The sequence below is a fragment of the Zosterops lateralis genome (genome assembly GCF_965231275.1).
Source record: "Zosterops lateralis genome assembly, chromosome: 1".
Classification (NCBI taxonomy): Eukaryota; Metazoa; Chordata; class Aves; order Passeriformes; family Zosteropidae; genus Zosterops; species Zosterops lateralis.
Window position 1 is genome coordinate 78,324,609 of NC_139762.1, and position 13,168 is coordinate 78,337,776.

Sequence of the window (13,168 nt, forward strand, 5' to 3'; positions counted from 1 at the left end):
ACAGCTCTGCAGGAATACTGCCTATTAGATAGCAAAAGCATATCAAGACATGGTTAAGCACAAAAAATAGTGCTTAAGAGCCAGCTCCATACTACTTCATACCTTCACATACTGCTTAGGTGATTATATTGGTGTATGCATTCAGATATGTTAGTTAAAGGAATTTAAATAGTGGGCTCTGTTTATTCGCCCAAACTGTTTATAGTTTTGGATTTATTAGCTGTCACACTTCTCAGCACCCTCTTACTTCTCCTCAATCTTTTTGGCTCGAAATGATTCTGTTTTGGCATATTCTGCAATGCAACATTTCACTTTTCTAGAAAACTCCCCTGTTAGAAAAGTAACACAAAACCCCAGGAAACTTACCTAGTCTTCAGTTTCACTACCAATTCAAAGCAGCCACAGTTCACCCAGAGCCAACTGAATCTCTGCCCAGTTCCAAGCAAGCAGGGGCAAATTCGGGCATTGATATCAACTTCTGACACACTGTGGTGTACAGAAAGCCTACTTTGACAGAACTTCAACAATAGAACCCAGAGCCCAAATACCCAATAAGAGGCTGTAAAGACACGAGGACAGATGAAAAGGAAGAGAACTGCCATCAAAAGAATAGAAATTACGCAATATTTGCATTCATCCAGAAAGAACACCTACAGGTTTTAATTTCTGATACCGGGTTAATAAACTTCTAATGTTAAAGCAAAAATGAAAAGCAAAATGGTAAGGAACTGAAGCGGGAAAAGATTTTTTTAACAGGTATCAGATGAAAAAAGGGATCTAAAGTGCTCTTTCTCCCAAAGGGATCATCAAGAAAATCTGGGTAAAAAACTGCATCTCTTCTCAGCAATAGTCTTTTACCCCAACACCTAGCTCAGTGCCCCACAAAGGCTACACAAATGACTTAAAAGCTTCAATGGAACTCCGATATACCAAACTTCGCTACCTACCTATTTATGTCAACCTTAATACACAGAAAGCATGTCTGTTTGCAAACTACTTTTCTGACATTTTTATCTCCCTCTGAAAAAAGATCAGGATTGTATTCACCTGAATCTCAGTTTGAGCTGATTCTCTATCAGGAACCATTTAAAATACAAAAGGCATTCCATAGCAACAAACCTGCTCCGTCTTCCCAATTTTTTTAAATATTGTCCATCACAGTCCACAATTCAAGAACTTCTCCTCTTAAAATCATTGAATAAATTCATAATTACTCAGAGATCCAAAAGATACCATGTTTTGAAAGAATACTTTCAAAATTAGGAATTAGGAAGCTAAAAGAAATTAAACTAACTACAGCCTCCCTGAAAGTATCCTGTAACAAGTACTTTGTTCCGTCACTTGTAAGGTGAAATGAGAGGCACACAACCCAAATAAATTTGTGTTCAAGAAATGTCACTTAATATATTCCCATGTAGAGCAGTGATAAATGTTTTCTGATACTGAGGTCAATTTTTTATGGAAATAAAAAGCTTTCTATATAGAAGCTTCAGTGGCCAGGTCCTCACAAAAAAAGAATGGCCAACAGCCCCAAACACAGCCTGATCAGCCAAGTCATCATCTTGCACAGGGTACAGTAGAACTTTTACATGAGTAATTAAAGCAAAGTGCTTCATTTTTGCAAAGTGCACACAATTGCCCTCTCAAGATGCTTTAATGGAGGGAATGGCTTTGAATTAATGTAATTGTTCCCACCAGGCTATAGGCCCCTGCTGCTCTGAGAGTGATAGAATCACTTAGGTTAGGAAAGACCCTTGATATCATCAATATCAACTGTAAACCCAGCACTGTCCAGTCCAACAGAATTACTACAAAACCCAGATAAAACAGGAAGCAGGATACATGTTTGAAAGAGAGAGCTCTTCTAGTACACACCTAAACTGCAACAGAAATGCCTCTTGTGTCAAGATGCACACAGCTATTGCCAAAACAAGTGGGATCTCTTGTTTTGATCTCTACACTAAACATAAATTTCAATTTCTAGAATTGTCAGAGTGCTGCATAAGGAGAAACAAAGTAAAATACTTAGTCTTTGAAGGTCCCTAGAAGCCAACTAAAAGCAGATAAAATTTTAACTTCATCAAAATACAGCAGCTGGCTTCACCATGTTTCTGCAAAACTCAAAATACTAAGATTTAATGGGATATATTCAGAGGTACTTCACCACTGAGCCCTTCTGCTAAAATAGTATTTTATTTCAGACCTAATCCTTCAATTTGATTTTACAGAAACTGTGAAATAAATTAGAACTTCTACATTGAGCTCACACATGAGCTCTCAATTTAAAGTTGCCTCTGGATTACTTCTTAATGGGGCTATACATGAAGTGCAAACAGTATTGATTTTTTTATTTGAAAACCAGTCAGTCAGTCAAGTTAATACAGAGCATCCAGCTTGGACATAACATTCCATGCTTTGCAGGTAAGTGTTAGACAAAAACTCCCTGATCAAGGTAAACCCATACAAAAACAGTCATTCAGTCTAATCTTCTAAATCAAGTTTCAGATAATAATATTCCAACTGAGACTGTGCCAGAAAATTGCATTTAAATGGTCCACAAAAATCCATTTAGTCTTTCACTTGCCAGAGAGCAATGGGGGGTAGTAAAAACTCATGCAATCTCACATTTCTGACTATAATTGATTGAAAGGGTAAAGAATAGCAGACCATGTCTGAGACTGGAAAAGAAGTAAAAGGCAGTATATATTCAAAATTAAAGAAAACTGTTTCCTCAGAAGAGGAGACAGTGTGGAGGCATCAGTGTGCATGCACACCCACAGGTTACCATGCTTCCACCTAAGCCAAGCTGTAACCAAACAAACAGGTCTCTCCAGCCTGTGATTTACAAAGAGGACCAGACATCTGGGTTTTGCCACCTTCCCTTCACTGAAGTACATAAAGTGAGAGCCACTGGACTCCAGTTTCAGCACCTCTGTGTCGCTCTCAAGTGCATCACTGGTATGTCAAAGCCTGACTTTAGGAAGCTGCATAGTCTGCCAGGTACTGTCTGATTTCCTCTATGCAACAAAAACAGAGTAGTGGTTACCTCTCTGATGAATCATTGAGGGACATTGAGCTTCTTCAGCTAAGGATAGCTTCCTTTTCTGGGGAAGATGTGCCCTTCACCCAGACACACTTGGTAGCATGGCCAACATTTTGTCTCCAAAACAAAATAATTTCACAACTCTACAGATGCTCTAAATCCACAGTGTAAGGGAAGGTACCATTATTTTGCCCACAACTACACCACCCATGCCCATCGAGAAAGTTAAATTATGTTGCCTTAATAGGATATCTAGGAATGGAAGAACAAAAGCCATCTTGCTTGCATCTTGTTGCCTATTTCTGGTACTCATTCTTTAGAGAAACATCACAGCTCTGAAACGTTACAGATAACATGGTTGCAGTCATCAGGATGAAGAGTGTGGTTTGATTGCTCAAAATGATAGCAAGATAACACCTGCCATCAGATACTTCCTGAGGTGGTTTGCTCTTCCAAGCAAGAGTCCTGCTTGACATTTTTTGCAGTTCTTGGGAATATGTAGCTGGCTAAGTAGTACTTTACATGACTGCTCCTCTGCAGTAGAGTAAGTGCTAAGATGGATCAGTCCCACAAATTTCTTTTCTAATTGCTTCAAGGCATTCATTCAGTTGATTCAGCTTCAACAAGTGTTGTGTTACCTGTCTTACAGAAACAGAAGACAAGCTGTCTGGAGACAAGCAGAACTGGAAAGAATTAAGTCTGTTTAGAAAGCTGGAAAGCAGGAGCTGTGAAAGGCCTTCAGCCCCAAACAAATACTATGCTCTTCACAGAGCAGGGCACTCAAGAATGCAGCTGGCAATAGAAAATCAGAGGATGCAAAGAAGCTGTCTGCCATTTGCTCCATCAGGATCATTTCCCATGGCAGTGAAGGTGAAGAAGAGTTCACCTGCAATGTTTTCTAGTCCTTCCCACACCAAACTGAGCTGCACACAGCTTGCCACACAACATATGGCTCCTCCATAGAACAACACACAGTGCTGTGAATTTACAATATGGGCAGAACTGGAGCATTCTGTCCCTGCAGTAGACAGTTTCTGGTGAAAAGAAATATACTTGTACCAATCTCTGTGCTGGGCAGGTACTACTGTACCATGGCAAGCAAATACTAGAGTGGACTGGGTAAAGATAAATAACAGTTTAAAAATGTTATGCAAACACCCCAAGATACTTAAGTGCCACTGCCTGTACAGCATCTAACACAATCAGACTCCCATTCTTAATTGATCCCTAGACATTACTCTATAACTGAACAGTACAAAAACATTCAGTCTTCTGTAAGAACAGAACTCAAGTCATCTTGTGGAAGGAAGGAGTCTTTATTATCAGCTGAATCTTCCTTCAGCATAAGTTTACTGCTCATGGGCAAAAGAGGCAGCATTAGTAAAAAATCCAGACAGAAGTTGATAAATATGTCTTCCATTAACAGCACCAGTTTCAACAGCACCTGTTTTGCCCCAACTACTTCCATGTCTCTGGTCTCACTTGCCTTCACAGAATTCCTATGCTCTTTGGTTATGACATTCAAAATATCTGCCAGATTACGCAGCAATCCACCTGAAGATAAATTATATTAAACTGCTGCACATTAGTAATTCTTCAGGAGAAATAATGGTAAGAAAATAGTAATGGAACAGGCTGAGGAAGAAGCTAACTCTGAATCTGTTGTCAAAATAGGTGTTTGTCAAATCATTCTATTTCCGGGCACAGAAAAATTAGGCAAGCATCTGAAATTGCCTCCAAGTATAGAACATCCAATTATGCTGCTCTGAACTCTGATTTTGCATCTGAACTCATAAAACCATATTTCTACTAGAGCATCTGCTGGCCTGCATTTAAACCTCCCTCACTAATGAGTTAATCAGTTGCAGACTAGTGGTGAAGATTTCAAGGTCAACGTTAATATTCACTGGCTCAATAATGGGCTAAATTAAGAACATGAATCTTAGTAAAGGCTTATTTTGCATTATCTTATTTGAATCCAATGGAAAAAATGCTTTACAGACTGAAGTAGAACAGAAATTTAGAGTAATTATTAAGTATCAACTTCAGAGTTTCCAGTATTCTTTTGTGTTTTTTCTTTTTCATTCTTGGCTGTCAAAAAGAGAATACATTTCCTCAATTTATTTTGTGTCCTGGTAATCCACCTCTTTCAGGTACCTCAAAACTTTTGAATCTAATGTTTAGAAAAACCTTAGCCTGAAAAAGAAACTACAAACCTGAAAAACCTGAAGTCTACCATTCAACTTAACACTATTAGCCATTTATTTGTTCGTTGTTAAATGGACTAAAAAGCACAGATTCTAAACCAGTATCTCTCACGATGCATAGGTGCCAGATATTCATTCTTGGTAGGGGATTATGCATGCCCAACAACAGAACTCTTGTGATTTATGTGGTCATCTTTTACTTACATGAACTGCTTTTACTGAACAGATTCTACAGTCATAGTCAGACTTGCCAAACTAGAACTATTCAAAATTCTGAATTCCTTTAACTATATGAAATAAAGCTAGACTGAGAGCAATCAGAGCTTGTAACTTAATTTGTAGTGACAGAAGTGTAAGAAATCAGAATTCTAACTTGATTACTACCAAGTATGACCAAATCATTACGACAGACTTAAACAGAAATACTGATTAAAGCATACAAATGTACAAATTTTTAAAATCCTTCTGGCTTACCTCATTAAATTATATATAATTATTTCCTCTCAGCCTTTAAAGACACAACTGCAAAAGCTACTCACATGTAAGAAGTCAAAGTATCAGCATTTCTCTGTTCATAGGCCAGTTAGTACAACACTATACTGATATTCACAGATATGACACCTCCTTGCCTTGGACACTAAAGATCTAGGTGATGACATACATTTTAAGGTTTATTGTAAGGTTTATTGACTTAATTATATCTGTGTCAAGTCTTCAAACAGAAACTATTACAGGTAGTAGTGAAAACTGGTTAAAGGAAGAACCGTTTTTGAATTTCTAGCAGACCAATGCTACTGTACACAGAAGGAATGAGGAGGAGGGGCTCCTCTTCTGAAAACTGCTAGGATTCTGCTGGGGGCCTGACCTAGGTAATGAGTACCAGCTGCCTACCTTCACTGGTGGCTGCATTCTTCTGGGCTTTGGTGGGTGTGTGATCCGTACTTGAGCTCACGTCGGATGAGATGCTTGAGCTGCCCTTGCCTGCAAAAGGAGAAAGAGGGGGAGAGGGAGGGAGGGCAGAGGAGAGGGAGAGAGAGAGAGAGTAAATGTGAGTATCAACTCTGAAATAGAAAGACCTTCAATATTTGAACCTGAAACAATTCCAGAAAGCTTTAAACTAAGTTTAAAGCAGCTGATGTTCATTTTGTACACACTAGGATGGAAATTCACTGTAACTTCTAGCATGTGCATCTTCACATGCATTAGTCTCCTATGCCACAGGGCCTCTCACTACATATTTGCTAAGCTCCATTGAAAATTAAATGTTTGTGATTAACAACACTAAGGGAATTTAAATGTTCAGCTCACTCATTCAAATACTTCTAACATAGATCAGGATAAATGGTTACATTCAAAATATGTCAAACGAGTTTAGATTCCAGTCTTATTTGTTCACATCATGTATTCAAGTCATGTGGTCATGTGAAAAGGAAAGCAAAGTACCTGTTTTCTCCTTCACCATGCTCACTACATGATGTAATACACCATTTCAAAGCTAACTTTTCACTAATGGTGGAGGGTTCTTAACTATAAATCATAATCTATGGATGTTCCTTATCTTATTTTCTCTCTTAAAAGGATTTCCTGAATTTCCAAATCATTGTCTTCAGACCTATATTCAGTATGTCAAATTCTAGATGCAAGTAACAAACAAAAGAAATCCATGTACATATTAAAGATTAACCCAGACAGATACTACAGAAGAACAGAGTTGGCTAAACCAAATCTGTACTCTTCTGTACTTGTAAGGGTCTAAGAAGGAGTCACTTCTGTTTCCCTTCACTCATCCAACTCAATCTCAGTAATTACTAACAGGGAATACTGCTCTACTTTGCAGCAGGAACCAAACCAACCACCCAATGAGCAGTAAGTGAGATAATTCTAGAGAAAGGAAATGCAGTGAATACTGGTACATTTTAAGAAATTGCCTATCCCCACAATCACTGCATCACTGAAGCCTTTAAGACCTATGTTATTTTTTGACCAGAATTAGGCTGTATGCAGAAAGCTAGCTGACACCAAGTTTCTGTCACTTGAGTAAATCTATAATCACAGGAATGTTGCAAGAGACTTTTCTGATCTGTTATTTCAATCAAGCATTCCTTGGGGTTCTGGGTTACAGTATGCCTGGTTTTCATAACATTTAGATGTAAGAGAGAGGTCTGCTTTTTAAAGGTGCCACAACAGAACAAGGATTTAAATTTTAATGGGAAACGACTGGAGAATGTGCAAATGGAGATTGCTTCACAACCAAGGTACTGCCACTTAATCCGTCATTCTCCACAGAAAGTTGCTTGAGTTAACATGCTTAGATTTGAGAGATGATTATGAACTGGAGTGAAAGGATATTAAAATAGCCAGAAGAAAATAAAAAAATAAATGGCTAAAGCTAGTAGTTGGTGAAGAGAAAGAAAAAAAGTGTATTTCCAGTGATTCATTAACTGCTTTTTACATTCCTTTAAGAAGTTAAGCAAAACCAAGAAGGAGCACTTGAGAATATCACTTCAATTGCTCTCAAGCTGTGACACGAGTTGTAGGAGTAATAGACTGTGGAAATTACTGCCCCAAAAAAACTCTATGGCTAAGGCAACGAGGTTTGTGGTAGAAGAAAGGCAGAAGATAAAAGGGAAGGGTAGGTACTAAATGCTCTTTCCCAGGAAGAGGCCAAAGAACAAGAAACACCAGCAGCAGCTGATAATCAAATCACCACTACCAACAACTCCTTATGTGTCAAAAACTGCAACTCCAGAGGCAGAAAATAAAATTCCAAGAGGTATCAGCACTCCTTAACAGATTAATAGAAAGAAAACAAAACTAAACAGAGTAACTGGAAAATTTCCTCAAAGCAAATAAACAGGATTTCCTCTAAAAAATAGCTTATCTTTTTTTAAGATAAAGGGAGAGGAAAGAGGGAAAGGAAGTCAGTGATATCAAATAACAGCAAGTTGCAAGATGGTCCTATCTAGCATGGACTGTTTTCACAAAGTGAATCCTTCCCAGGCTCCACACCTCCCCATTAACAACAGCAGTTCTATTCACCCCCAAATACAAGCCCACCTCAAACAGCATAACCAAAATATTTTACCCACTGTAGGCTACTAATTGTCAGTACACCTAGTAGCAACATATTTACAATTGCATACTTCTGTAGAAATTATGAAATACCTGATATAAGTGTAGATATTTATCATTTAAATCTACTTGAACTTTAAAATATTTTAACACCTTGCAAGAATTTAAAACTAGAAGTTAAGAAAAAAAACCCCCATAGTTACTGCTTTGGTTGGCCACAGTTCTACCTGTAATTATATTTGTAGATGGAGTTCTCTTACTGCATACAATCCCAAAACCAGCCTTTTTCCTTACTGCCTACTCTGAAGCTCTCAACTCAGATGAAGGCAAAGCAAGAGATACTTTCTAGCAATTTTTAATGTGTTTCAGATAGACTAGCTGACACTATATATCTTTTTTTTTTGCTTTTTTTTCAGTGCAAAACAAAGCTTGGAGTATGCTAGATTTGGCTACTGGAGACTCATGTACACATGCCAGAGCTAAAACATAACAGTATTTAAATACTCTCCAAAGAGGAAAGGCTAAGAGAGCAACAGCTGTTCAGCCCGGAGATTGTAGCTGGCCTCTTCTCCCAAGTAAGAAGCGACAGACAAGAGGAAACAGCATCAAATTGTGCCAGGGGAAGTTCAGGTTTGATATTAGGAAAATTTTCTGCACTGAAAGGTGTTCAGGCATTGGAACAGGCTGCTCAGAGAAGTGGTGGAGTCACCATCCCTGGTGGTATTTAAAATATATGCAGATGTAGTGTTTAGGGACATGGTTTAGTGATGGACTTGGCAGCGCTGGGTTCACAGTTGGACTGGATTGTAAGGGTCTTTTCCAACCTAAATGATTACATGGAATATTAGAATCACAGAAATTCAAAGACTGCTGATTTCCCTAATGCCATAGGGAAAACTTAAAGCACTGTATAACATTGGTTTCCAGAGACCAGTTCCTCTCCAATTCAAAAAGTACACTGAGAAAGTCATTGCACATAAATATACCCTGACAAGATTTCTAATGCAATGACAACTAGAAGGATCAAACAGAGGGCAGTATTGCAGACTACAGCAGTAATTACTGCATTTGATCCTCTGCTTAAACAAATTAAAGGCCTGCCAAAAGCTTCCCTAACATGACTTGCAATCATCTAGAGCTTCCTTCATACAGTCAACAGTTTTTTATTTCTAAGCCAGAAGCTGCAATCCAAAAGAAAGGAAACTGCACTATGGCAGTAAGTAGATATGACAGAAGAAACCTATTTTCTAAAATACAACACAATTCACACTGGGAGTGAAGGTAACATGTACTTCACAACACCTGCAAAGAATCACACAGCTACACAGTTGCAATTCAAGCAACGTCTCTGACCTGCTTCTGAAGAAGCAAAAGTACTGACTTTTTTTTTTTTCTGCCCACCAGTGCCAAAATCTTACAACAGTTGTAGGAACAAGATTCCAGCCATCTAACCTAGTACGCTGTTTCCTACAGATTACATTTTGATCCTGCTGGAAAGAAAGCTAGAATCAGGTAAGCATATAATATAACAGATACGTCTCCTGAACATTGTCTCCAGGTCTTTGTAGCCCACAGAAGTTTTTCAGCCGTTGGTGTCTTTCTACTCAGTAGCCCTACAGCCTTATTAAATTTACCTTGTAACTTTTTGAATCACAACTATTAAAATAATGTCTCTTATTTTCTTTTTATTATCACAGATGGCTATATTGACTATGGCATTATGTTTTTTTTTTATAAAAGTGTTTGTATCTTCAGTTTTGCAAACTTTGGATTCTGCCAGTCACAGTCACTGAGAAGTGTCAAGGACATCATAGATCAGTCAGGACAGAATCAATGCAATTTATACTTCCCTGGGAAAGCACAGTCTATAACTGCTTGCCGCTAAAAAACCTATTTTTGGAACCACATATGCAAAGGCTGGCCGAGGCTGAAGAGCAGTGAGTCCCCCTCACCTGCCCTGGAACAGTTTTACTAGGTTATTTTTTGCAGGACACTTGTATTGGATTCTGGTTTATAGGCATTTGCATGTCATATTTTACGTCCTTCTAAGATCTCAAAGACAGGCTGACCTGAACATTGTTCCTTATGTGTCAGCCTGGAAAGTAACAACAGCATTTCTCTTGACATCAAGTTCTTATGTGATGACACCTTTCTTCAGCAGGCAGTGACAGGTACCTCAGGAATTAAATGGATAGTAGGACCAAATCAACTGCTTGCCATGCTGAAGTGAAACATTAGACAAAATGCCAAAACAGAAAAACAAAATAATCATCTAGGAAAAGAGAGCAGAAAGCAATTAAGTCCAGAATATCCATTAATCTTTTTAACTGTCCAAAAGTGTTACATTACAATGGCTTTGATGTAAAAAAAAAAAAAAAATCTGAAAACTTTGTTTACTTAAGCCATCAATTCTTATCCAAATTACATTATTCAAATTAAACTTCTCAACATGAAAGCACATATGTGCATGGTTTTCCTACCAGATGATCATTACTTTCTCTTTTATATCTTCAGACAAGTTCTTTTAAAATCAAATACATGCCAACCACATCAAAAAGAGATCCAGAAAAAAAAAAATCAATCCAAACCTCAAAGCATCAGGGATCATTCAAGAGGAAAGAAAAATCTCTTTTCCTTCTCTTGTTTCCATGACACACATTATGCTGGTCCAAGTCACCAAAACCTCAAGTGTATCTCTTTACAATCTGCACCTCCAAAGACTGCAGGCTCCTAGTATGTTTCCAAGTATTCCCATGGAAATCAGCAGTCTAATGCAGTACTTAGGCTTTGTAGATATATAGCATCCTTTAAAGATGCAATCTATCAATTAATTTATCCAAAGTACAAGAAAAGTTGGACTACACACTTTGGACAATCATTATCCTTGAACTTTACATTTGTACCAATGGAAATTATATGTCATGAAACTGGTTTCCATCTATTAATTCTTAACTGCTGAGCAAACTACCACTGTTTCAACACTGAAGTTACCCACCTACAAGCATTGTTACTCACTGAACTGCTTTCAGGACTAAATATGTTCATCTACAGATTCACATTGACCTTCTGCCCTAAAATATTAAGAGTATGTCTCTTGAGTTTGCTGCTTTTTTATTTTCTCAAATTAAAACACGTGCCAATATAACAAGCAGGCTCCAAATTTCATTCCACCCAACATTTGTCAGGATATGATAAAACAAACAGTAATCTGCATAAACTCCAATCCCAAGGAAATGAAATAAACAATGTTTCACAGGAAGCACACTGAAGTTTGAAGAGTTTGCAGATATTTACTAGCAGTAGTACTTTGGGACAATATTTCTTAAAACTGTCACAAGTGGAATCTCCACAAGCATTTTTACATTACTTTTTTTAATTTTTAAACCACAACTCCAGCTTCCAGGATTGTGAAATTTGGCTGTGAAATCTGGCATAACTTAGCTATGAAATAGTACACTTAGTTCTGCAGCATTTCTGTAAGTTTTAAGCTAAATTTCAATTCAGGTCCTACAGGCCAATTTGGCCAGTTTTGTTCTTCCAGTCAGTGCCTGCCTCACCTTCTCAAATACCACAGCACACGACTAAACCTCCTGCAAATGCCAACAGGGTACACTAAACTAATATATCTCTGGTACGGAGTAAGTCACCTTATGTTTTTTATTTCTTTTAGGAACTTTTTCCAGGTGCAGGTACCAGCCAGCTCCACTGGCCCCACCACAGGGCATGGCTGAGCCCCTCAGCCACAGGTGGGTGGGCACGTCAGAGCAGGGAAACCCAGAGGCTCAGCCCCTCAGTGTCACCTTTTTGAGGCAGGGTTACAACCAGATACAAGAAGCCACTTGAAAGGTGAAGCTGTAACAACAAAGGCAATAAGCATTATTTAAATCTGATGTAAATATGGCTGTGGAAGTTCTGCAGCCAGCAAGACCCGATAGTTTATCCACTATACTGCAAAAGGTTTGAAAAACATACATTAAAGTGCAGGTGGGGGATTGAATTTTTCAGAACTGTTTCACAGAATGATGTTTATTACCAGCAAGTCTTCAGAACAACTGGATAAAAATCATGAAACTTAAATAAAATTGTTCACATAGTCATAGAATCTAACTGCTGTGCTAGAAGCCTACTGGGTTTGTAGTCGGGACATCTTTAACTCTCATCTTGGTGCTAAATAACACAATGAGTTTAGAATAGCTGAAGGCTTAATTTAATGAAGACTTCAACTGGATTCATCTAATCTAATGACTAAAGAGAGGCAGGGCACATGTTGCCTCATCTGTGTAACAGATGATATCTTTTCCAGATATTATCCCCTTTCTAGAGAACTTCAAGCCTCACTGATGAGGCTTGTTAACCAAGAACCTTTATATTGGACTATGAAGGTCACCCTACTTTTTGAAGACAGTACACATCTGCTTTATCAAAGGATTTCACGATACAGAGTGACAAACAACCCACACCACTGCTAGGTTTATAAAGAATCAATAAGGCATCAAACTACTCTGAGGCCTTTACACCTGCTAAGCAGCCTGCATGCCAGAAGGTAATGCTTGTTTGCAGCCAAACTTTGCACCCAGTCCAAGTGTTAAGCTCTACTTTTCAAACACACTCCGATAAAAGCCCATGAACTGTTTAGTCTAGGCTGCCTGAGAAGGAAAGAATGCAAGATCTTTGCTTATTTGAACTCAAAGTGAGAAAACAAGATGAGAAATCTTTAACATTCTTTTATACTACTCAGCAGCACTAGCATGTCTCTCGACTAAGTATTCAAATACTATCTTTCATTGAAATGGCTCAGCCTGTATTCCAAAAATGGATCCTACTCTGTAACCTTCTACTTTGCCAA

The 13,168-nt window shown here is 38.2% G+C and overlaps 1 protein-coding gene across 1 annotated transcript in view; it reads right to left on the reverse strand.

The window, feature by feature from the left end:
* The window catches only part of FBXL7 (F-box and leucine rich repeat protein 7), a 176,060-nt gene that overhangs the window by 129,091 nt on the left and 33,801 nt on the right, over positions 1 to 13,168 (reverse strand). Inside the window, exon 2 of the mRNA XM_083865099.1 lies at positions 6,142 to 6,231. Within this exon, the coding sequence (XP_083721225.1) occupies positions 6,142 to 6,231 (90 nt within the window). The remainder of the gene's footprint in view (positions 1 to 6,141; positions 6,232 to 13,168) is intronic.